The sequence below is a fragment of the Theobroma umbraticum genome, unplaced genomic scaffold, assembly GCF_002168275.2.
Source record: "Theobroma umbraticum cultivar Fairchild unplaced genomic scaffold, ASM216827v3 scaffold_50.0, whole genome shotgun sequence".
Classification (NCBI taxonomy): Eukaryota; Viridiplantae; Streptophyta; class Magnoliopsida; order Malvales; family Malvaceae; genus Theobroma; species Theobroma umbraticum.
Genome location: NW_018397261.1, coordinates 670,361 through 695,835, shown reverse-complemented (window position 1 = coordinate 695,835; position 25,475 = coordinate 670,361). Strand labels below are relative to the sequence as shown.

Here is a 25,475-nt window from a genome sequence, read left to right as displayed (position 1 = left end):
TATATATATATTAATGTGCTTGTATCTCAGTCAGATAACGATATTAATGTGCTTGTATCTCAGTCAGATAACGACAATGTTTCTTGTCAATGTAGCATTCTTAATTACAATCAGGCAAGGATAAGCTAATTTGTCTACTTGGACAAATGTCACTAAACAGATCTCAGTCACATGATAGCTATTACATGATTCCTAAGATAATTAGCTGTTGCTTTAATTTGTGTTTGTGGTTCTGTTTTAAGTAGTCAACAAGCTCCCATGGCAGTCTGGTTCACAAACATGGAATCAGAGCTTGTCTCTTAAGAATTTGTCTAATGTCCTAAATTAAAATCGTATCATCTTCGAAGATGTAGATTATTCTGTTTCATGGTCCACTTGGGTGCTCCATTTGGTTCAAAGCCCAAATGAAGGTCATGTGTATGGAAAGAATGTGTGTTTGAAGTCCTGACTGAGCTGTTTCTTGATATCTTGTTCATCAATGAAATTTGCTGTATGGTTGGCTTCACACCTAAGTGCTATTATTTTTATATTGGCTAGTTTGTAGAGTTTGTAGAGATTTACTCAAAATTGAGATGTAGACGTGTGATAAATGATTATAATTTAATTTAATTCGTTTGCTTAAGTTGCTCTCTTACATGTAACACTGTACAAATCTTGTGGCTAAGTTTAACTGCTATAACTAGCATTTAAGATTATCCTTGTTATACAAGGCCAAAATCAAGGTTTTGTTTATGGTTAGAATTGTATAGTCACATACATCACTGGGCTGTTTCTTAATAGTTAGTTCATCGATGCATCATTCTGTACAGCTGACCTCAAAGCTAAGTTCTGATATTTCAGCTCAGCTAAATTTATAGCTTAGCATAAAATTGAGACATAGATGCACTCTGATTGATGAGATTATTAAAATTCGTAATATATGCTGTTTGCTCAAGTTTCCCCCTTCCAATTAATAATATACACAACTTGTGGCTAAATTTAACTTCATAACTAGTATTTAAAAATATTATTACATCCAAAACATGTGTGCTTGGAAAATTTCTTTGGCCAGCCCGCATGCTTTTTTTGATATTTTATTATACTATATGCCTAGATGTTTGGTACTATTTACTCTGGTAAAATTTATATTATTTGAGCCTATAGAGAAGAAGCTATTTGTTAATAATTCACACCTCTACAAGATTGCAAGTAAGTGCTAGATAATTTGAAGTTGATGCAATTTCATACACCTTGTACTTATAATTGTATTTTATTTTTAGCCATGCCATACAATGTGCTATTTGTTACACCACTAATGATCCTGCATGTAATCAGCTTTGGTTTTGACATATCTGCATTTGTTTTCTTATGATGAATTCTCTGGCTACACGTTTTGCTCCCAGTAAATTCCTCTTAAATCTTAAAAGTCTCATAACAGGGAACTAGTTTTCTCTTTCAGGTGCTTCAAAACTTCCAAAGAGAGAATCATTTTCTGCTTCTTCAAGTGTGATTAAAGCTGATAGTGGAAAAAGTGTACCAGGAAGTCGCTTTGCTGCAAAAACTGAAAGTGATATATTGTCATCCCCCCATCTGAAAGCATTCACATTTACTGAGCTCAAAAATGCTACTAGAAACTTTTGTTTAGACAATCTCATTGGGGAAGGTGGGTTTGGTTATGTTTACAAAGGGTGGATGGTTGAGCAAACCCTTGTAGCTGCGAGGCCTGGATATGGAATGGTTGTTGCTGTGAAGAAGCTTAAACCTGAAGGGTTTCAGGGTCATAAGGAGTGGCTGGTAGGTTTCTTCCTTCATCATGTTAACTTTCTCCTTTTGACGGAAAATTTTCTTGGCTCATGTATAGGTTGTTTTGATTGTAGAGTGAAGTTAATTACCTTGGTCAGCTTCATCATCCAAATCTGGTCAAACTTATTGGATATTGCTTGGAAGAGGAAAATAGGCTTTTGGTCTATGAGTATCTATCCAAAGGCAGCTTGGAGAATCATCTTTTCAGAAGTAAGTCAATGCCTTTCTCAATAGAACTTGTAAACTTAATATCCTAGCTAGCTGCCTAATTAATTTCTTTCTTCTTTTTCTGAGGTATGCTTATTGCATACCTACCAACACTTTATGAAAAATCATCAACAAGTCTCCTGAAAATAAAAAAAGTTACCAAGTGAATTTTCTTCTATTTTCAATCTGTGCTTGTTTGGATATTATGGTTGCTTTTCCTATTATGCCAAAAGATGTCTGTTTGTCCATTAAATTTGAGGCTGTCGTAATTTCAGGGGGTGCTCGACCACTTTCATGGGCTTTAAGGATCAGGGTTGCCATAGATACTGCTAGAGGCCTTTCTTTCTTACATGATTCTGAACAACCAGTTATATACCGAGATTTTAAGGCATCAAATATCCTACTAGATTCGGTATGTTGGCTAAAAAATGAATACTAGTATGTTGATTGTGCTGGACTGGATTAGTCAATTCAGCAAAGGTTCTAGAGGTCTGTAAAGGGAACCAGTTAAAAGATTTTCTGAAATGGATCCGGTAAAAAATCTTTCTGAAAATTTTTAAAAAAACATAGAAAAAGGTTTAATGTTCTATCCTCAGTGTTTTTCCTGTTTTAAATCAGCCTATCTTTTATGTATGTTAATAGTAACATTCATGATTAATTGGCTTAATTTTGTAGCCAATCTTTGGATCATGGCATTGGAAATTTATTCAGTTTTACTATGCCAAGTTTTCCAACAGTTCACAACCTGTGCATCATTTTGGCAGGAGTTCAATGCCAAACTTTCAGACTTTGGCTTGGCAAAAGCAGGCCCTGTTGGTGATAATTCTCATGTTTCTACTCAAGTCATGGGTACTCAAGGATATGCTGCCCCTGAATATATTGCTACAGGTTACTTTTTTTGCCCAACTTATGAAATTTTTGTTGACAATAGTGTTTAAGCTTGTACTATTCAAATTCATGATTTCATATAAACTTCTTTGGTTTAAATGACTTCAGAGATTGTTTTTACTGTCGTCACCATCGGAGTTACTAGACGTATTCATTAACTTCAGATTTATATGTAGCATGGGACAATGGGAAAAGGTCCCTACTAGTCTAGGGTTATTTTAAGTGTTTCCATTGAAACTCTTACTGCACGTTTGGTTCTCAGTTAGTATTTGCTCCCCGTGTTTGGTTGGTCTTTTGGCAAGGGGTAGCAATTCTCCTGTTTTACCCATTCTTCAAAATTACTAAAAAGTCCTCTTTAACTACACCCAACCCCCTTCGTGTTAACTATTCTATGTTTGATGGAAACAACTTTCAAAATTATTAAGACTAAATTACCCCTCATAAATTTAGAAATTTACAACCCTACCCTTATTAATATTTGTGAATAAGATATTAATATTTTAAAATATTAATGATTAAATTAAAAATAAAATATTAATATTTAAATGAATAATTATTAATATTTTAAATAAATTATAAATTATTAATATTTAAAAAATATTATAAAATAAAAATAAAGAATCATAATAATATTTAAATTATAAATAAAATATTAATATTTTATAATATTAATGATTAAATTATAAATAAAATATTAATATTTAAACGATCAATTATTACTATTTTAAATAAATTATTAATATTTAAAAACTAAAATGAAATAAAAATAAAGAATCATAATAACATTTAAATTATAAATAAAATATTAATATTTTAAAATATTAATAATTATATTATAAATAAAATATCAATATTTAAATTATCAATTATTAATATTTTAAATAAATTATAAATTAATCATATTTAAAAAATAAAAATAAATAATCATAATAACATTTAACTTATAAATAAAATATTAATATTTTATAATGTTAATGATTAAATTATAAATAAAATATAAAAATTTAAATTATCAATTATTAATATTTTAAATAAATCATAAATTATTAATATTAAAAAAATAAAATAACAATAAATAATCATATATATATATAATAAAAGATATTTTTCCTCTTATTCTCTGTTTTTTTTTATTCTAAAGTTATTTTTACCAACCAAACACTGTAATAAGTCATAATAACTATTCTTATCTTATTTCATTTGTCGTATCAAACTACTTAATAATTATTCTATTCTTTTCTCAACGTATTCTATTCTCACAGAATACCTATTATATTCCATTCTGTCTATTCTGCGGACCAAAAGTTAATCCTTTCCTAATCCCTTCAGAATAGATAATGGCACTTTGCTTTCTAGAAAGCCAGAGAAAAAGTTTTGTTTGAACTTCATATTTCATACATAACATATAACACTTGAAAAAGGCATCACTGAGTCTGGACGGTGTTCTACCAAAACAGAAAATCCCTTCCCAGTTCCTATGGAACTAATATTAGCACCTTCTTTTGTATGAAAACCATGGAATGACAGCCCAGGGCATTCCTACTTTTCAATCCCGTAATAACAATTTTTTTTTTTTGAAAAGCCTATAATAACAAATTCTGGATGAGGTATAAGCGTACTGATTTATGAGTCAATAGTGCTGCTCTCTATTTTTCATTTGCCTAAATAACTCTCATAAGGAATTCCTGTTTGGCAAATGCTAAGTGCCTCGGGAGAATTGGTCAAGGTATGATCCTTTACCTTTTGTATTTAATGCATTCATTTTTTCCTTCAATAATGTGAGTGCATTAAATATATCCTAAGAAAGTACCTTATACTGGCCTTGGGCACTTGTTTTCTAATTCTTTTTATGTTTCTTCTAAACAGAACTCGGATTGACATAGTGTTAATTAGTAATATAGCCTGGACTCCTTTCTATGAAGTTGTGACTTTAGCTGATTGCTTGAGTTACTTGCCAAGTGAATTTTTTACTGCCTTTTTTTCAGAAAAAAAAATAGTCTTATTGTTTGAGTTTATAACCACATAACTCCATTTCATCAATTTGGGATGCTGAACCTATAAGAAAACCCCCTGAATTTTAGTATTTGCGGCACTATGTGAATTAATTAGCTCTTCTAATGTTGTACAGGTCGGCTAACTGCAAGGTGTGATGTCTACAGCTTCGGAGTTGTGTTACTGGAACTGCTTTCAGGACTCCGTGCTGTTGATAGAACAAAAATTGGAGTGGAGGAGAATCTAGTGGATTGGGCAAAGCCCTATTTGAGTGATAGGCGCAGGTTATTCCGAATTATGGATGCCAAGTTACAGGGTCAGTACCCTCAGAGAGCAGCTTATACTGTTGCCCTCCTGGCATTACAGTGTGTAAGCGAAGCCAAGGTCCGACCACGAATGGCTGATGTTTTATCTGCCCTAGAACAGCTTCCTACCCTTTCTTCCCCAAGAGGTGTTCCTGCCTCCCCACACTCAGAGGCACAAGCAGTAGCTAGTCTTATACCAAAGTCCCCATTGAGAAAAAGTTATCCTACCTCACCTGCCAATATGCCCCACAGAGGCTCTTCACTGCCAGTTGAAATGAAATCTTCTAGCCATGTGAAATCCCCACAGGAACGGCAGTCATTTGAAATGAAATCTGCTCACAATGTTAAATCCTCAAAGGAGCTACAGCTATTCGAAATGAAATCTCCCAGCCTTGTTAAATCCCCTCAGGAAGAATTGTTATCTGAAATGAGAACCCCTCGCCATGTGAAATCACTGCCATCTGGAAAGAAATCCCTTCACCATTTGTAATATCCACAGAGATAATGAGCCTGGTCCAGTTTTCCCTCCTGCGTCTCACTTTATATCCCCTTTCTCCCTTGTTGTCACCCTTAAGATGGTAGTTTGTTCATGTTAAAAAAAAAAAAAACAACAAACAAAAGGTAGTAGTATCTGGCGGCAAATTTTGTGGTTTTAAGCAAACCCTATAGAGACAGGGATCTTTGGATTGTACAGAAATGGTGCCACCAAATTTTGTCATCACCATAAGTGCAAGTTTTCATTCACTGCTCACAAACGTGTTACAACTGCCTGATACCCGCCAAAAGATGCCTATAAAGGACATGTTATCGAATTGATTTCAGTTCGTCTGGTCTGCAGATCCTAGAATAATTGAAAGAAAGTAATTTCTGGCCTCTAGCATGTGAAAGTATATAATTTTTTTTGGTAAGATAAACAGATTGTTTGGCATGGGATTGGCTGGGAGGGTGAATTTCCAGAACCTGATCATGCTTTGATGAATGTGTGTGAATTGAGCAGCATTCCAGACTCCACATTGGTCATTGGAGGCTGCCTTGAAAGAACTTTTCATTCCAACAAAGCAAAAGGAGTTTCCAAATATCCCCATGCCTTGTCTTTTCAATTTTTATGTTATTTAATTTTTTTTCAATTGAAATTAGAGTTTCATTTTTGTGTTGTGTTATTGTGCTTTACATATCATCTCTTCAAAAATAATTTTTTTAAAAAAAAAAAGAAAGAAAAAAAAAAACAAAACAGGAGTTACTGTATTTTTTGTTACCCCTCAAATTTAAACGAGGTCGTTTAGAACTGTACTTCCCGTCAATAGAACAAAACTGGAGTGGCGACACGCCACCTAGCAGTCTGAGATTTCAATCGTCAACGAGGGAAAGACGAAACAGTTCTAAAGAGCCTTGTCTATCTTGATGTGCATTTCTGGGCTTCCTCCCAAGGATTCAATCGAAATCTCTCCCTGGCGATAAAAAAATTCACACCATTTCCCCTTTTCGTGTTCATGTTTCCTTGTTGGGTTACTTTTTAAATTAACTTCTTTCCTTATTAACTGTGTTTGGTAGATAGCTGTATTTGTTGAAGACGATGGTACTGGTCTTGGCTCTGGGGGATTTGCATATACCCCATCGGGCAGCTGATCTCCCTCCAAAGTTCAAGTCCATGCTGGTTCCTGGCAAGATCCAACACATCATTTGCACTGGCAATCTTTGCATTAAAGTATCCCTCTTTCTCCATCTGATTTTTACTTTTTTATTTTCATTTTGGGTTATTTTGTTACTGAAATCTAGTAAAATTTGATTTGGCAATTTTGTTTTATGCTTCTCTGCTGTGCCTTAATTGAAGAGATTGACCAATGTTAAATTTCTCAATTTTTGTTTCAAAATTGAATCATTACCAATGATCCAATTTTAGGGCGTTATACTTTTATTCTCATAAACCCAATAGAGGGATCCTCTTCTTTGTGATACTTGTGGATTTTGTTCACTCCTTGTGTACCAATGCTAAATGTAAGTCTTAACTTGATCTGGATTCCAATGTGTTTGCCATACAGTTGTTGATGTTGAATTTATTCTTTTTTCGATAAGCTGCAAATATAGGAGGGTTCATTATTTGTTACCTTATGCATTGCAACTGAGTATCCAAGTATACATAAGATTCTCCTTGTTCTTTCATGTTTCTAAATTGAATTTCGAAGAATCAACAGAAGGTACCTACCATAATCACAAAGTTACTATTCTAAATTACTGTCACATCCGTTTCCTAGATCATTGGTAATTTTTACTCCATTCTAGCTGAATATCCTGTACTGCCTTGCCTGCCATATGTAGTTTTTCGCATTTCTTACCTAACTCTTTTTTCGCTGCTAACGATTATACTCTCTTCTCCCTTCATCTTTGGTATCAAATGCATATAAGTAGTCATTAACTTTCCTGTGGCCTTTTCTCAACTATTTAAAGGTTAAAGTAGGATTGAAGTTGATATACGGGTTAAACTTAGAAATTAGTAACAAGTTAATAACTCATGTTCTACCTGTCTTTCTCTTATTTGAATAGTCCATGAAGAATTTGAATAAGTTGATTTGTTAGCTTTGTAAGCCAAATTGGAAATTATAGAGAAAGAAAAAGCTGGATGCAATGTGACTTCTGTTTGTCATTTTTCTTTCTTTGGGAACCACCCCGTAGAAATTGTAAATTTCTAACATTTCACTTTTGTATCTTTTCCATTTCTTTTATTAAATTTCCACTGGCTCAGCAAATTTTGACTATAATTTCAGGAAGTTCAAGATTACCTGAAGTCGCTTTGTCCTGACTTGCATATTGCAAGAGGTGAATATGATGAAGAAACAAGATATCCCGAGACCAAAACACTAACTATTGGGCAATTCAAGTTGGGATTATGCCATGGTCATCAGGTATGATACTACTGTCACTTTGAACAGAAAAGAATCTCTTGGTATCAGAGAATATCTCGAAGGGCTTTTAAATGTTTTTATGCATTTTAAATCAGTAATTAGTTTGCTATAGATGTGGATTATAATGAACCATGCATCTCCTGCTGCCATGAAATATATCTGAATTCATTACTTCATCTGTATGTTTCAACCAACACTAATCAATCTTATTGTGACTTGATGCTTTAAGGTTATTCCATGGGGTGACCTAGACTCACTAGCCATGCTACAGAGGCAGCTGGATGTCGACATACTTGTGACAGGGCACACCCACCAGTTCACTGCTTACAAACATGAAGGAGGAGTTGTTATAAACCCAGGGTCTGCTACAGGTGCATACAGCAGCATCACTTATGATGTGAACCCTAGCTTTGTCCTCATGGATATTGATGGGCTACGTGTTGTGGTCTATGTCTATGAACTCATTGACGGAGAGGTTAAAGTTGACAAAATTGATTTCAAGAAGACAACTGCTACAACTCACTCTGCTCATTGAACTTATGGGTTTACAATGTGCTATTATTAACATTTTCCATGGATTCATCAAAATGCAACTGGTTTGTTGTACATGTGATCCAATCATTTGTGTACGTGTTGAATGATAGAAATTTTGGCATGAGGGATGGTTTCTTGCCCTGCTGTCTACGGTGAGTTATGTCCTGTTTTGAGAACCATTGTTTTGGACAGGCAATCTCTGTTTCTTCTTCTCCTGATTACATTTTCAAAACGACAGTACTGCATGCGAACTGCAACATTATATTTGGGAATAAGCGCAAACAAAAATCACGATAAACCGATGCCTAAAGCCAGAAGTAAGGTGAGCTGCGGGCAGCGAAGTAGTTGACCCCGAAATCTGGATTGATTCTTTTTCTGAAATGATATGTGCCTATCACAATCTACTTCACAAAGACTTAAATATTAAAAAAAAAACCTTAAATTATTTTATTTATGTAAACTTTTTTAATGTTTTTATTTTATTAAAAAAGACTTTATTTTTGTTTTTATATCCACACACAAGTTCTTAGCTTTAACAAAAAATTAATAATGGTCAGTTTTAACGTTAATTAGCATTTTTATCTATGTGATATATGACATTACTTGATAACATAATTATATGACAAATTAAATCAAAAGTTATTCTGGCTTGATAACATGATTTGGTAATAAATCAAATCAGAAGTTTTAATTTTCTATTATAACTAAAGATTTGTATAGATACAAATCAAAAGATAAAAGATTTTTTAATACAATAAAAAATATGAATTTTTTCATATAAAATGAAATAATTGGCGAGTATAAGTAAAAATTATTTTGAAATCTCTTGAAGTTGATCAATTTTGTTAAATTTAATTCTAATGGAAGAAAAAGGGAAAAAGAAAATAATGGAGTTAGAGAGGGATTAAAAAGAGTAGAGTTTTTAAAGAGAAAAAATAATTTTTTTTATTTAACTAATTATTAAAACTTTTTTAGTATTTAACTCTAAGTTCTTAAGATTTTTAGTGTTACTTCATTAATGAGATATCAGGATTTGGTGAGCAGTGTATAGAAATTATACATTATCAATATATCAAATATTAATTTTTTTAATATTTAAACTCATTTGGCAAATGAAAGAAATTAATATATATGAATTTTAGCTTTGCATTTATTGGTGATTAGAAGAAAAATTGTTTTATGCGTACGTTAGTGTGTGTAGTATTTTACTTTTGAAAACAATATGATCAAATCGAAATAATAATGCTCTTTTTCATTATTTTTCTTGTATTTGGTTCTGGGATAAATTTTGTTTTTTTTCTTTTTTGTTTTTATTGGAAACGAAAATCCAAATTTAACTCAAACAAAGAAATATATGTATATACTTACTATGGGGTCAAGGTAATTTCGTTTAGTTTAGTTTAGTTTAAGTTGATCAAATGAAAATTCTAACTTGTTAAAAAACATAGAATAATGGCAAATCAAATGAAAAAAAGAATAAGGATAATGAGGTGACAATAATGTTATAGAAAATAGAAAATGTTTGTGTCGGATCAAGGCGTGTTTAAAACAATTTGTTTGTATTCCAACTAATTAGGAATGTTGTCCTCTTCTTCAATCCTTAATGCAAGAAAATAAGATACAATTAGAAAGCTCAACTGTCCTAACGAAGTTAATACCTTCTATTTTTTAGCTTCCAAGTTACTTCCTTCCTAATGTTTGTTGTGGAATATCTACATTGCTGAGCACACATAAATAATCAGCACCCACCCAGCATTCAATCAAGACAAAATCATTAAAGCCTCACTCTTTCCCTACGATGTTGGTTGAATTGCAAATCTTACACATTAAGTTCCATTAAGGAAACCATACACCCACTCTTCATAGCTCTAGGTAAATAAGCATCAAGTCACCCACCCAACATATATATATATATATTTATCAGGGTTTTCTTTGGTCAAATCTCCTCTATTTCATGAGCTTTTTTTTTTTTTTTTTTACAAAAGACAATGTCTTACTATCAATGTGTGGCATGGCAGATTGAGGCGGAAGACGGTGAACATGATCATCTGATGCAACTGGAAGATTCCTCACCCTTCCCTGTGTTTTCTATTGAAATCTTTGCTAACATCGTTTCTCATGAACCAACCATTATGCAACAGCTTTTGGTGCCACAGGGCCAGTTGATGCAGTCCGGCACTTCCTGGTCAGCTATATCTAGCAAGCTTTCACGGATGCATGTACCCTTTAGCCTTCATGCGACGGTAACGCAAAAGATCATAGAATGTGCACGTTCAGCAGCGAACGAGGTACAAAACAAGAACCGCAAGAACATACCTATTGTTGTGACTCTTTGTCCTGTAAGACTAATGGAAGAGGAAGCGCTACTTTCTGAGCTCGACGCTTCTGCAGAATCCTTCGATGTGCAAGTTTTCAGGCTGTGGGGTGCAAGCAAGGGAGCTAGAGAGGCACTGGAGAAGGTTAAAGTTGAAGGATTTACAGGACAGTGTGTTATTTGTTTGGAAGAGATTTTGGATCGGATGAAAGCTTGTGGAATGCCTTGCTCCCATGTATATCATCACGATTGCATCGTCAGCTGGTTGGAGAAGAGCAACGTTTGTCCACTTTGTCGATTTCAGATGCCTAATTGATCTGTGATGTACTGAAGTTGGATCTTTGGTATTAATTGGAGATGGTTCCATTCATACAATTTTAATTTTGTCTTTTACAAAGTGATGTAGGATATGTAACTTGGCAGTGTTAACAGGATTTCAGCTTCCTTATGTTCAACTAATTTGGTTTGCTTCTCTTATACCTCTTTTTCTTTTATAGAGATTTGAAAGGATATATATGAATCATATTTAATTTCTCAGATAATTGGATAAAGATTAAATTAGATTCTAATTAATTCAACTTGCCAACTTGAGCATTCTTACGTTATGTGGTTAGGAAAATAATCATAAATCACACTAATCAAATAAAAGCACATTTAGATACATAGTGAAATTAGCAGAGAAAAATAAATCAAACATATAATCATAAAAAGATAACTATTTAAAGTTGTTCAATGCTCTTTAATTTGCTTACATTCGTTGGGATGATGGAAAAGAATTATTTATGATTGTAAAAAATTATACCACATATACAAACACCAAACTCAAACCCAAAATCTAGTACTTATCAAATTCGTATCATTAGATGTCTTTTTCTTACTAATCCTTGCATTTCTCTCGTATTCTCCACCAATTGAGAATCCTTTGTGAAGTCATTTTTAAGAATTTCTGTTGACCAGGAGGGAAAAAGCTTATGGCAAGTTTCTGCTTATAATAACAGTAGCTGGCTTGCCTTTCCTTCGTTAAGGGGCAGAACAGAGAATCATGTGGTTTAATTCTGCTACTAGATGGTGCACAACAAGCACTTGGTAGCCATAAGACACAAGCTAAAGAAGCTGGACTGACACAGATTGATTAGGTTTCAACAACACACACACACACATAAAATAGCATGAATGGCAATCCTGGAAGGGTACCTACAAAATAGAGAATTAGTGTCGGGGATCTTCTTTTCACTTGAGCACCAAATTGTTTTTAATAATAAATTTATTACGATTTCTTTAATTGACACTTTTCATATTTTTTTATTAAATTATGTAGCTAGTTTTTCTACTCTATTAAAAATGTAGATTTATTCTCTATATAATATTTTGTATAAATTGAATTTTTATATATATTTTCAATTTATTAATCTTAAACTAAATTTAACATTTTGAGTTAATTGATTGAGATAATAACATTGATTATGTACTGACATTTATCATGTTCACGTAACATTTAAATAAATTGACAAAAATTTATACTGTCAGCACATAATGGATCAAACCTAATTTAAGCAATTAAAAAATGGAGTGTTGTGATCATTTTATTTTCCACTTGCAGCTTCACCAAGCAAATTAGGCAGCACATATATATTTTGCAGCTTTTTAGGATTCAAAAACAGGCTGTAGATTGGATGAGTAAGTTGCTATGGGCCCAAAAGAAGCTCGAGGAGAAGTCTCTACTCCGGCATGAGTTTCATGTTTTCTTTGTTTGGAAGGAGAGAGATGACAAAATTTGTGGTAAGGCATGATCTCCTTCTGGCATCCTTCAATGCATACTTATGCAATATTGAAACTATGCTCTGCCCATGCTTTTATTTTAGATAAATTATATAAAAAAGATATTCATTTTTATTTTTACCAAGAATTATTACTATAGAATTCCTTTTTACAAAGAACTGTTAATCCATAAAAATGGCTTACACACAAACTAATTCTTTAAACAAACAATAGAATTCTTATATGACCCTAATTGGGATTTGAATCTTAACTGCATTTAGTAGTGATAAACCATTAATGAATCAACAAGTCAACATGCACAATTAAAGCCTTAATTCATAAGGCTTACAAACCAGAGTTTAGTAAAAGATAATCTGAATCTTCATTGATAAAATTGGGCATATTATGAATCAAGTGAAGTTGCAAAAAGAAAATTCCAATAAGAAAAGGAAAGAAAGCTTGCTTCAACTTCTACTTTGATGGACATACTATAATGGCCTAATTGGCAGTAAACCTGAAAACCATAAAGTGCTTGTAAGTTTCTCCAGGATTTACAATCTGAGAAGGAAAATCGGGGTGATTCACTGAATCAGGGAAGCCTTGAGTCTCCAAGCAAAGTCCTGCGTAAGTTGAATAAACAAATCCATCTTTGCCCTTCTCACTCTTCAACATGTTACTTGTATAAACCTGCACCCCTGGCTTGTTGGTCCAGAGCTCCATTTTTCTGCCAGACTTGCTTTCATGCACCACTGCCACCTTCCTCAGGTGTTGAGGACTGGATTTGTCTAGCACATAGTTTACATCGTATCCATGAGGCAACTGGTCCAACTTGCTGCCAATCTCATGGGGTTGGAGAAAATCATAGGGGGTTCCTTGAACGGGATCGATTTTGCCTGTTGGAATCAGCTCATCATCAACTGGGGTGATACTAGAGCCAAGGAGCTGGAGAGTGTGTGACAGGATGTCCCCACTGCTGTGGCCCCCAAGGTTCCAATAGGTGTGCAGGGCTAAATTCACTGGGGTGGCCTTGTTCAGAGGCTTGGCCTCCATTTTCACGCCTAGCTTGTTCGTACCTATGATCATATATGTCACTGACACTTGCAGATTGCCAGGAAAGCCTGCAAAATTAAGAGAAATATTCCTAGTGTTAGCTAGAATAACTTAAATTTTCAAGTTACGATAAGATTACTTAAATTTAATTAAAAACAGTGTATATATGCATACCTTGTTCGCCATCAAAACTATAGTAAGTAAATGTTACATGGCTATCTTGTTTGTAATTTTTTACATGCCAGACAACGTCTGCAAATCCTTTGCTGCCACCTGAGATTAAAAATGGGAAGCTCAACAAACTTATTGAAGGATTGCGAGAATTGCAACTTGTTTAGCAAGATATCATAAGCCCTACCATGAAGTGTATTTTTGTCTTCATTAGCTACTAGTTTATAAGATGCACCATTTAAAGTAAATTCAGCCCCTTTGATTCTGTTAGCTACACGCCCGACAATGGCTCCAAAGTAGGTTGTATCATTCTGCAATAAATTCAAAATCGCATCATATATGATCACCTAAAGGCATTCGAGTATTGTTGATATTGACAGGTCGAACCAATAAAAACAAAGGAAAATACAAAACAGGAAGAAGAATGAATACTACCTTGTAATCCTCTACTGAGTCATATCCAAGAACGATATCATCCAACTTCCCTGATAAACAAAAAAAAAAAAGAATTAATGGTTATACATACATACGTAGGCCAGCATAATGTCAGTTAAGGCGCTCGGTTGGCAACATACCTGTTTTATCCGGGAGAACAAGAGAAAGCATAACAGCGCCGTAGTTGGTGAAGTTAGCAGAGAAATCTCCCTTCTTCAGCTCATACACACCAATATCTTCGTATTGTGCTTCACACGCACACAACAAAGCAAGCAAAAGAAAAGCAGGGAGCAAATTTATCTTGGCCATGGTTTGATCAATCAAATCAAATTAATCATCAAAGTAACATGTAACAGAGTATATAAATAAGCAAGATACGGGTTGGTTTAAATATATAAAGTGGATAAAAACAGTAGATAAGGATGAAAAAGCGCAGATAAGATAAGGAGTAGAGTTTAAAAGGAAGATACTCTCTATTTTTGTTTATGAAAAAGTAAACATTCGGTGAAATCTGTAGATTGTAAAGAATCATTATTCCGTTTTAACTGAAATCTTTTTACGGACTCCTTGCTTTGAATTCAGTCTTTATTTGAAGAAAGAAACAGAGATTTGGTTATAGCGGATATCCAACTTTCTCGAACAAGTCTTCTTTAACATATTCATATATAGAGTAAAACAGATACACCCGATACCTAGTCATCTGCCTCTTTTCTCTTACTAGTGTTTTCAACTTGTTGGGATTCTCTTTTTCTATTCTGTTTTTTCTCAATGCAAGTAAAATATATTATCAACGTCAAAGAAATATGGTAAAAGGAGGTTCACAAGCTCAGATTTGTGTTGCCTAACAATTTTCCTAAGCTGGTATTGCTTTATGAAGATAAATATCCATTGCCATGAAAGCATATCTGTATGCAGGGAATGGTTTAAATTGGAGAGAAACTATTACACAGGGAACCACTCCAACTGAAGCCTGTGATAAAATATCACTGTGTCATTGGAAAGAGATACGGAATCACAACAAGAGGGAGTTTTCTGTTGGGAGATCATTTCATTTTTTTTTTAATTTACTTTTTAAATGTTCAATTGAACAACAAGTTTTAAATATCAATGCCTGATATTTAATGGTTTTTGCCTCTAAAGTATCATACTTCTATGTATACCTTGCTGTGAAGTCAGTAAATTAAGACCATCAAATATTTAATAATTAATTTTAACCATTAATTTAAATTTAAACTTGACTTAACCTTATCTAGGGTCGACTTTACTGCAGTCTTTGCCGTGTACATAATAATTACATAATTAATATTTTTTAAATTTTAATGTTAATGTATAAGAATAAGGAAAAAAATACATATAGTTAAAATTAACATGTTTAAAATCTTGATGTCAATATATAAGAATAAATGTAAAACGTCATACCAAATAAATTTATATTAAAAAATAATATTTATTTCTTTTACAAAAATATTTTTGAATAATTTGTATCTTCTCAAACTCTCTATTAAGAATTTTGACATAAAAAATTTAAAATGTTGATGTTAAAAAAGTAACATATATAATTTTTTTTATTGAAAATAAAGAGACAACTTATCACATCACTTTAGGCTATGTATTACCTAATACATCAGCAAATAAAAAAGATAAAATCCCACTAGGAGGTGACTCCAAGAAATGTAATCTTAAAAGCAAATGCCCATGATTTGTGATCATTTAATCGGCATACTAATTGGCTTCACGATGAATGTGAGATAAGGAATAGTCCCAATGCTTATGCAACATCTCCTTAATGCCTTTGAGCAGATGAAAATTTAGATCCATTGAAGAAATACGGCCTTGCCATTTTTGTAACACAAGTAGAGAATCTGACTAAACTTGTGTTCTTCTAAGACCCATACTCCAACATAACTTGAACTCCTGAAACGAAAGCCCATATTTTCTGCTGTAATTGAAAAAGGATATCAATATTATGCGCAAGACCAGCTAGCCTTACTCCATCGTCATCTCTAATAACATCTCCAGTGGCTGTAACTCCTGGTTGGCCTTTAGAACTACCATCTACATTGAGTTTGACAAAAGAGCTCTTTGGCTTCTCATGCTTCTGACTAAAAGTATCATAAGATAGAACATCCCAAGCCTCCTTAGCCCTTGACCAAATAAACTAAAAGGCATTTGAAGGCCAAATAAAAGAATTGTCGAACAAAAGAGAATTTCGCCAACACCAAATATACCACACAGAGTGAATGAAAATTGAGCTCCATGGTAAAAAATCAGTCCTCAAAGAACTTGACATATTTTTGAATACCCACTGTTGAATATTTAGTTCCATAAAGAAATCATTGAACACTCTTGGATTGAGCTGAAGCCACAATTCTTTGGGATTTTTTACGCTCTCGCAAAGCATGAATCAACGTCTCATTAGCCAAACCACAACGTCTCTTTACCAACCAAGTCGAAGTCGGTAATGAGTTATGAAGAATTCTCCAAATAAAAAGTCTCACCCTACTAGACGATTTAGCTGGCATATCTTTTTCCAATAACGAGCTTCAGGTGCAGCAGCATCAAATTGTATCTCATAAGCAGAGTTGATAGAAAAATCACCACTGCTTGTAAGAGTCTAGTAAATTGAATCTTGCTCTGAACTGGAGCAGTCAATCTAAACCGCAGCTACCATAAGAGCTATGTTTTGAGGCAAAACATGCATAAGTAGCTCTAAATCCCAAGCTTGCAAAGTTTATCAAAGAACCACACAGTAGTCACGAATCTGTCCAAAACTAAGTGGGCTTTCCATTCATAATGTTTTTTCCTATCCCCTTCACTAAGATAGCTCCGGCTTTCAATATACCCATCCAAATATGCTAATCTGAAGACTTGGCAACAGCTTTCATAAAATTGAACTTTCTAAGATACTTCCTTCTTATAATTTCAATCCAAAGGCTATCTTAATTAGACCATAATTTCCAGCCGAGCTTAGCTAACAATGTGAGACTAAATTTCATTAAATCTCGATTTGTAAGCCCCCGTTCAACTTATTACTACAAAGCTTGCTCCAACTCAAACCATGAGATTTTCTTGGACAACCCAAATGACCACAAATGAAGTCTCTATGCAACCTCTCAATCTCATCAATAACATTATTCGACAACAATACAGTCTGCATTAAATAAGATGGTACAACACTAGTTACCGATTAGACCAGCGATATTCCGTCTGCCATGGAAAGCTTCTTGTTACTCCATGTCTCCAGCTTCAACTTTACTTTATTAATCAAATCTGAATAAATATCCTTAGTAACTCTCCCATGAATCAAGGGAGTACCAAGATACTTACCTAAATCTTTTGTGGGAGGAATTCCAACTATCTGGCTCTATGGTTTAGCCTTGGAGATGCTAAAGTTAGAAGAAACCAACATTTTAGATTTAGTCAGACTCACCATCTGACCGGAGGCTCTGCAAAATTTTTCTAATGTCTCCATCATATCCTGCATTTGGCAAATTGAAGCTTCCCCAAATAATAGAAGACCATTAGCAAAACAAGTATGCGAGAGACTTAGACCGCATCTTATGATTTGGAGAGGTTTCCGCTTACCTTTTTGTTAAACACATACCTGTACCTTAAATCATTGCGTAAGTGGCTTAGCAATGATAGGAAGATCGGGTTGAAGAAAGAATCAACTACAAGAAAGGAAGAAGTTTAGCAGCAGAAACGCACCGTTTAATAAAGAAAACTCGAGCAAAACAAGGAAGCCATAAAGAACTTCACAAACGCACCATTTCAATAAAAGAAGCAAGGACTTTTAATTATCTGCCAATGCACATCGTTTTGAGTAACACCTTTTTTGAAAATTAGTTAAATACCAATGATTAGTTAGTTAGTTTAGCAGCTTTACTCTTTTTGGTTAACAGCCAAAACCCTCTGTATATAAACTCTTGCATTCTTTGCTTTTTCCTCCAATGAGAATCCCTCAAATTCTCCCATATTACTATGCCGTCTTTTTCATTTTCTAACATGGTATAAGAGTGGGTTACAGTGGCTGCAAATCTTGTCCCTTGAATGACGCATGGAGTATGCTGATTGGTGCTAGGAACTCATCCGTGTTCTCTATTTTTCATTTATTCAATAAGTCCTTTCTTCATTTTCTAAGTCTTCTTAGCTGGCTTTTGTTGAATCTGAATACCCTGTTAGCTTTATCAGGTTTAAAATTATTATAGTTTTAAAATGACAAAAGTGATCAAAATTGCTTCAATGATTTTTGAACTTCTTTGAGTGATCCTTGAACTTGATTGCATGATTTTTGAAGTTGTTTGAAAATGTTTTTGAACTTAATTTATTAATATTAAAAACTCTCATACATTTACTTTTGAAGTGCATAAGTGTTTCTATGTGAAAAATAACCAAAACTGCTTAAATGATCTTTGAACTTTTTGAATAATTTTTAAAGTTGTTTGAATAGTTTTTAAACTTTTTTAAATAAGTTTTGAAGTGCCAAAGTATTTTCATGTGAAAAGTTTCAAAATTACTTGAATAAGTTTTGAAAATTGCTTTAATGATTTTTGAACTTGTTTGAATAGCTTTTAAACTTGTTTAAATTAGTTTTAAACCTCCCTTGCATTTGATTTTGAAATGTCCAAGTATTTGGCATCAAATTGGGTTCAAAAGAAGAATTTTCTATGTTTTAAGCTGCAAGTATCGATGCTTTGGTCAAAAGTATCGATACATTTAAAATAGAATGGTTCTGCCCAATATGTGTGGATACATTTCTAAATGTATCGATACATTTGGTTTAGAACTAATCGTTACAAATGAAAATAAAAAAAAATAGTTATTTTCTTTGCCAAAGCTTCTCCAACTATAAAAAAGACTTCTCCAACACATTTACAAGATTAAAAGAGTGGAGAAAAACATTATTGATCAATAATCAAATTATATGAAGAAAAAGAAGAAAAAAGCGAGAAACCAAGCTAGAGAAAGCAATTCACAATTTTCCACCAAGCTTTTAAGCTTTCTAGTGCTATAATTCCTTTATGTCTTTATTCCTACCTTTTGTAATCATTTTTACACTCATCACACTCTTTCTACTTTGAATTTACTTAGCAAAACTCACTTTCTAGAGATAGCCTTGCTATTAAACTGTAAGAGAGAAAAGGTTGTGTTTGATCCATAAAAGGCATTGCATTGTGAAAGTTGTTCTTGATCCATAAAAGGCATTGCATTGCGAAAGTTGTGCTGAATCCATAGAAGGCATTGTATTGAGATGTTGTGCTTGATCCTTAAAAGGCATTGTAAACATTATGCTTGAGCCTTAAAAGGTATTTTTCATAGTGGATTTGAAATTCCTTAGTCAGCTAAGGGAGAAGACTTAGGCAAGGAAGGTAAACCTCTATAAAAATATTGTGTCTTCTTTTTTTATTTTTCACTTCATGAATTTATGCATTTACATTAAAGAATTTATCAAATTTGTTCTTAACCTGTTTATTCCTTTATTTACTCTTCAAATTATTATTGACACACTTTGACAAAAAAACAAATTTATGAAAATTATTTTTAGCTTAACTTGATTGGAAGCTTGTGAAAATTTTTACATTAATGCATTTTGCCTTAAAGAGTTTGAAAATTTATTTTCAACATGTTTAGTCATTACTTTGCTTAAATTACTTTTGGAATGTTCTAAAGTGAAAAAAGATTTAAGAAACTTGTTTTCAAACTTGCCTTTATAAAAAGTTTAAATTTGTTGAAAAGAATTATTAAAAATCCAATTCACCCCCCTCTTAGATATTTTTCTCATTATTATAGAGCTAACACTTCTAACACATTTTTATCTTCAAACCTATAATCATGTTTGAGTCTAGAGAAATGGGGTCACAAACCTCATCACAAAGTCAAACTGCTCAAAATCAAACTCAAGTCTCACTTATAAAGGACGCTCAATCACCCTATTACCGACACCACATAGATAACCCTAGCTTAGTAATAGTGAATCCTAAGCTTACCACCAACAATTATGTGGCATGGAATAGGTCATTTTTACTAGCACTCTTGATTGGGAGCAAGGTTGGCTTTGTCAATGGAACAATCACCAAGCCTACAATTACTGAACCTTTGTTTCCTTTGTGGACCAAATGCAATAACCTAATTGTTGCCTAGTTGTTAACTCAATGTCAACACCAATAGCCTCCATAGTATTTTACATGGATTCTACATCAGACATTTGGAATACTTTGAAACAAAATTATGCACAACTAACTGACATTAAGGTTTGTAATCTCCAACACACCTTAGGAAATGTGACTCAAGGTACCAGATTAGTGGACTCATACTTTGTTGAGCTGAAAAGTATTTGGGAGGAAATGAGGAATTACAGACCTCTACCATATTGTGAGTGTGGAAAATGCAATCCAAGTTGCTTTAAAAGGTACACAGATTAACTCCAAAAGGACATGATTTTTGGGTTCTTGAATGGCTTAGATGACTTATTTTCAATTGTTAGATCACAAATTATTCTTATGGACCCTATTTCAGCTCTTGACAAAGTTTATAGTCTTGTTTTGAGAGAGAAAGCATACAGGAATCTGCTATTCCAAGTTTAACCAACTCTTGAATCATCTACCATGCTTACTGCCACTGATTAGAAGAAAAAGTATAAAAAGGATATCATTTGCAGCCATTACAAGAAGAAAAGGCACATAAAGGAAAAATGCTATAGACTGGTAGGGTTTCCTTATGACCTCAAGTTCACCAAAGGGAAAAAAATGGTAAAAAAATGAAAGCAATAGATAATAATGTCTCAGCAGCAAATGATGTGTCAATTAAAGAGTATTAAACAGATCAGGAAGAAGAGATTAGGGGTATTGGTTCCATGTCACAAATGTTTGTCATTAAGCAATAGGTCAATAAGTTAATGGAACTCTTAAATGAGAATGGTTTGATCAGTTCGGATGGTAAAAGCTTTTCTTCAAACACGCTACAAATTAGGCCTTCTTTGGTAAACTCAACTTTTGCAAGTATAATCTTAGGCCATTCTTGTTTTAATACCTTCAATAATATGCCTTTTAAGTTTAGAAATTTTAATATTCACATGATAAAACAAAATTTTTGGATTATGGACTCAGGAGCTACTGATCATATCTTATACACTTTAGACAACTTTGTTTTAACTAAACTAGTTACTAATTGCTTTGGCTAATTACCAAACAACAAAAGAACTTTGGTCACACACATAGGAATGATTAAGTTAACACCATTGTTGATTCTCAAAGATTTACTTTATGTGCCAAGTTTTAAGTTTAATCTAGTATCAGTAAGAAAACTTTCTAGCTCTAAAAAGACCCATGTTCTCTTTACTGACAAGTATTGCATTGTTCAAGAAATACCTTCATGGACAGTGACTAGGGTAGCTAGGGCCTTTTCAAGATTGTATGTGATGCAAGATAGAAAAGATGAGCAAGAGATGTCCAAGTTCAGTTTTGACAAATTAATTAAATTTCCTTTTGCTTTATTAGTCAATGCCTATAATATAGGACATAAGTATATTGATTTGTGGCATTTCATACTTGGTCATGCACATTTTGAAAGAATTAATGTAATAAATCAACAATGTTTTGATGTTAAGTGTTCTAGCAAACTACTTTATGAAACTATCCTTTAGCAAAATAAAGAAAACTCCCCTTTCCAACTCATGTTCAAAGTACCAAAGTTGCTTTTGAATTGATTCACATTGATATATGGGGACCATATGAAGTCCTAACTTGGTCCAATCAACATTATTTCTTAACAATTGTAGATGATTTTACACATTTTACTTGGATCTTTCTCATGAAAAATAAATATGATGTTTCAATAATCATACCTTCTTTTAACATGTTTGTTCAAAAGAATTTAATATGCCAATTAAATGTGTAAGGTCAAACAATCCTAACGAATTTAGAATGAGAATTTTTTGCTAAAATTGGCATAACTGATCAACTATCATGTGTGGAAGCTCACTAGTAGAATAGTATTGTTGAGAGGAAACACCAACACATTTTGATGGTACCAAAAAGCCTAATGCACTAGTCTAAGGTTCTTATCCATTTTTTGGGTGATGTTGTCCTTAGTGCAGTACACATTATCAATAGAGTACCAACAAAAGTCCTTCTTAACAAATCGCCTTATGAACTTCTTCACCAGAAACTTCCTTTATATGACCACTTAAGAGTCTTTAGATATTTATGTTTTGTGTTTATGTGTTTACATTAACACAAAATAGAAAGAAACTATACAAAAGAGCTAGTAAGTGTGTATTTTTAGGCTATCCTAACCTTGTTAAAGGGTATAAAGTATATGATCTTACTGCTCATAAAGTCCTGGTATCTAGAATTGTAGTTTTTCATGAAGTAGTATTTCCATTTCAAACATCACAGCACACTATACATTTACTTGCATTTCATCAGACACCTAGTGTGTATAACCTTTTTTTTTAATACATAAACCCTTTTTTCACACAACTAACTCACCAAGATAGTCTTGCAACTGAATTAGATTCACCTATAACCATATCAATAGAATTAATCCTTACCATACCTAATACCAATGACATAAATGTTGACTCTCAACCATTTAATAGTCTACCTATAACAAGCAACACCAATACCCTAAAAGCCAATTTACCTATCAATAGACCTGTCAAAATGGGCCGAGCCCATAGGGTCGGCCCATTTTTTATTAAATATGGGGTGGGTTGGGTTGAAAATTTTTGGCCCATATTTAAATCGAGCCTAAATGGGCCAGCCCACCAAATCAGTGGGCTGATGTGGGCTGGGGCAGGGCCAGCCCCATGGGTCAAAAAATAATTTTTAATTATAATAATTTTATATATTTAATTATGAAAAATCAATAATTTAGTTACCAATAGTATTGTTTATTATATATTTCAATGTCTTTAATCTTCACTTGTCAAATTAAAAATTTTAATTAAAATTAAAACTTATTATCTCTTTTTCTTTTATGGTAATGAATATTATAAATTGATAATAATTCAGAACTTGAGACATCATTGCTGTCTAAATAAGATTTAAATGTTTTACTTGAGAATGAAGATTGAAGAGGATATAAATGAGTATTGAAATTTTTATTATTTGGTTATATACTTATGTTTATAAGATAGTAGTTTGTGTTAAAGATTTAAATTTTATTATGTAATTTATTTATTTTTTTATATTTGATGTAATTTATTTATTTGTAACATATTTTTATTATTCAATTTATGAATTAAATCATAGAACAATTTTATTAATAAAAAATTTATCAAGTAAAATTATAAAAATTAATTTTTTTTGAAAAAAATAAAAATGGGCTGGCCCAACCCAACCCATGGGCTAACAAGGGGTGGGCTGGGTTGAGGTTTTAATGGCCCATATAAAAAATGGACTGGCCCAGCCCAACTCATATTTTTTAACCCACAGGGGCTGGGGCCGGGCTGAGCCGGGCCAGCCCATATTGACAGCTTTACCTATTAATCCACCAACTACACTTAGAAGGAGTACAAGACCTAAAAGCACTTTAAAATATCTTGATGCATATTATGTTGACATACCAGCTCAAACAAATGATGTAAGAGCCTATCCAATAACACAATACCTATCATCACATAAACTATCATCCACACAGAAGACTTTTACTCTAACCCCCCCAACCTTGATGGTAATGAGGCTTAATGTATGTTAAGCTATTTAAACGAGCTAATGATATTTTCGATGTATAAAAACCTATGAATTTAAGGAGTGCCCATGTCCATTGGATGATGATTTGAAAATGCTTAAGTATGTAAAGACTCAAATGATGTTGTGCATATGTTTGGCACATGAATGAGATAGTGCATATGTTGGCACTTAAATGAGTGTGCTATGAAAGCAATTATGCTATGTTTGATTTATATGTCATGTAACATAGAGCACAAATGAGTAATTAAAGTATATGATGTGTTTATGAGAATGATGTTAAGAGTATTATAATGAGATAAGGTAAGAATGTAAGTTAGAAATGGAATAGGAGTTAGAAAATGGGGCTAAAAGCTCTAAGTGTTGAAGAAAATGCAATTTGGATGAAATGTATTGATACATAGGTACTACGTATTGATAAATTCAAGACATTATGCACGGTATTATGGAAAAGGTATCAATGCATTGCCTCATGTATCAATAGATTTGAAAAGGAGAGAATTCTATATCATTTCTATCGACACATTATCCAAATGTATTGATAGATTTGAAGTAGAGAGCAGCTCATGGAAAAAGTATCGATACCTTGCCCCATGTATTGATAGATTTAAAGTTAATCCATGGAAATATATCAATACATTGTCAAATGTATCAATACATGCATGCAGATTTGCAAAAAATAAAAATAAAGCCTCAGGCTGTCTACCCCTTTGAAACAAAAAAAAAAAAGAAAACAAAGGCTCTTTCACTCTCTCTTGAAACCCTCATCCCCCTTGGTGAAATTGAGGCTAAAATAAGACACTTTGGGGCTAGAAAAATAATCTAAAGGTAATATTAAAGTTTTTCACCGTTTAGGTTTCAAATTAAGCAGTTGATAATGTAGAAATTCTATGTCTTAGCTTTGGTGGTTATTAGAGTTTAATGTGGCTGAAGATTGAAGTCTAAGTGAGCCGAATTCATGTTTAAGGTAAGGGATTTCATATATTAATGAAGAGGAACTACCCCTAGTGGAAGTTTGTGATTATCTAAGGATGAGAGTAAGATCAATTGGTAGTTTAGGGTGCAACAACTCCTCACTAGCATGCTAATGTACACTAGCTTGTTTGCACATAGTTGTAATTAAATAAGGAAACCACAAGCCGCCACATTTGATTTTGCAGTGAGAGTCATGACTTTGTAAATTACGTGGCCAATATCAATTGTGCGTCCAGTCATGATTGAATGAATAAGGATGGGTTGATCTTTTGTGACATCACTAGTATGTATGGTAGGAAGTAATTTGGAAGGCATAAAATATAACCATATATTAGAAGCTGGTTTCATCACAATCCTCTCGAATGAAACTAGTGAATTATTGAAGAATCGCCATTGAGCTCCCTCCTCACAGAGCATAGTAATGATATCATCCCAATTCTCATGCTTAGTCAAATATTGACCATATCCATCG

General features: G+C 33.1%; 4 protein-coding genes across 4 annotated transcripts in view; 3 read left to right on the top strand and 1 right to left on the bottom strand.

Moving 5' to 3' along the window:
- The window catches only part of LOC110418658 (putative serine/threonine-protein kinase PBL3), a 7,925-nt gene extending 1,661 nt beyond the window's left edge, over window positions 1-6,264 (top strand). Inside the window, exons 2-6 of the mRNA XM_021431439.2 lie at window positions 1,439-1,773; window positions 1,857-1,992; window positions 2,265-2,401; window positions 2,754-2,877; window positions 5,006-6,264. Coding sequence (XP_021287114.1) covers window positions 1,439-1,773; window positions 1,857-1,992; window positions 2,265-2,401; window positions 2,754-2,877; window positions 5,006-5,664 — 1,391 coding nt within the window. The 3' untranslated portion in view covers window positions 5,665-6,264. The remainder of the gene's footprint in view (window positions 1-1,438; window positions 1,774-1,856; window positions 1,993-2,264; window positions 2,402-2,753; window positions 2,878-5,005) is intronic.
- Window positions 6,265-6,519: 255 nt separating this feature from the next.
- On the top strand, window positions 6,520-8,732 carry LOC110418659 (vacuolar protein sorting-associated protein 29). The gene is made up of 3 exons (XM_021431441.2): window positions 6,520-6,879; window positions 7,937-8,074; window positions 8,304-8,732. The coding sequence occupies exons 1-3, from the start codon at window positions 6,748-6,750 to the stop codon at window positions 8,607-8,609; spliced, it is 576 nt and encodes a 191-aa protein (XP_021287116.1). The 5' UTR covers window positions 6,520-6,747; the 3' UTR covers window positions 8,610-8,732.
- A 1,837-nt stretch (window positions 8,733-10,569) lies between these two features.
- On the top strand, window positions 10,570-11,399 carry LOC110417931 (uncharacterized). The gene has a single exon (XM_021430535.2). It carries the CDS (start codon window positions 10,597-10,599, stop codon window positions 11,236-11,238), a length of 642 nt encoding a protein of 213 aa, XP_021286210.2. The 5' UTR covers window positions 10,570-10,596; the 3' UTR covers window positions 11,239-11,399.
- A 1,612-nt stretch (window positions 11,400-13,011) lies between these two features.
- Window positions 13,012-14,677, bottom strand: LOC110418488 (Galactose mutarotase-like superfamily protein). Its single transcript, XM_021431232.1, has 5 exons — window positions 14,477-14,677; window positions 14,337-14,386; window positions 14,089-14,212; window positions 13,905-14,003; window positions 13,012-13,798 (listed from the first exon to the last, which is right to left on the bottom strand). The coding sequence occupies exons 1-5, from the start codon at window positions 14,643-14,645 to the stop codon at window positions 13,179-13,181; spliced, it is 1,062 nt and encodes a 353-aa protein (XP_021286907.1). The 5' UTR covers window positions 14,646-14,677; the 3' UTR covers window positions 13,012-13,178.
- Window positions 14,678-25,475: the final 10,798 nt, after the last annotated feature.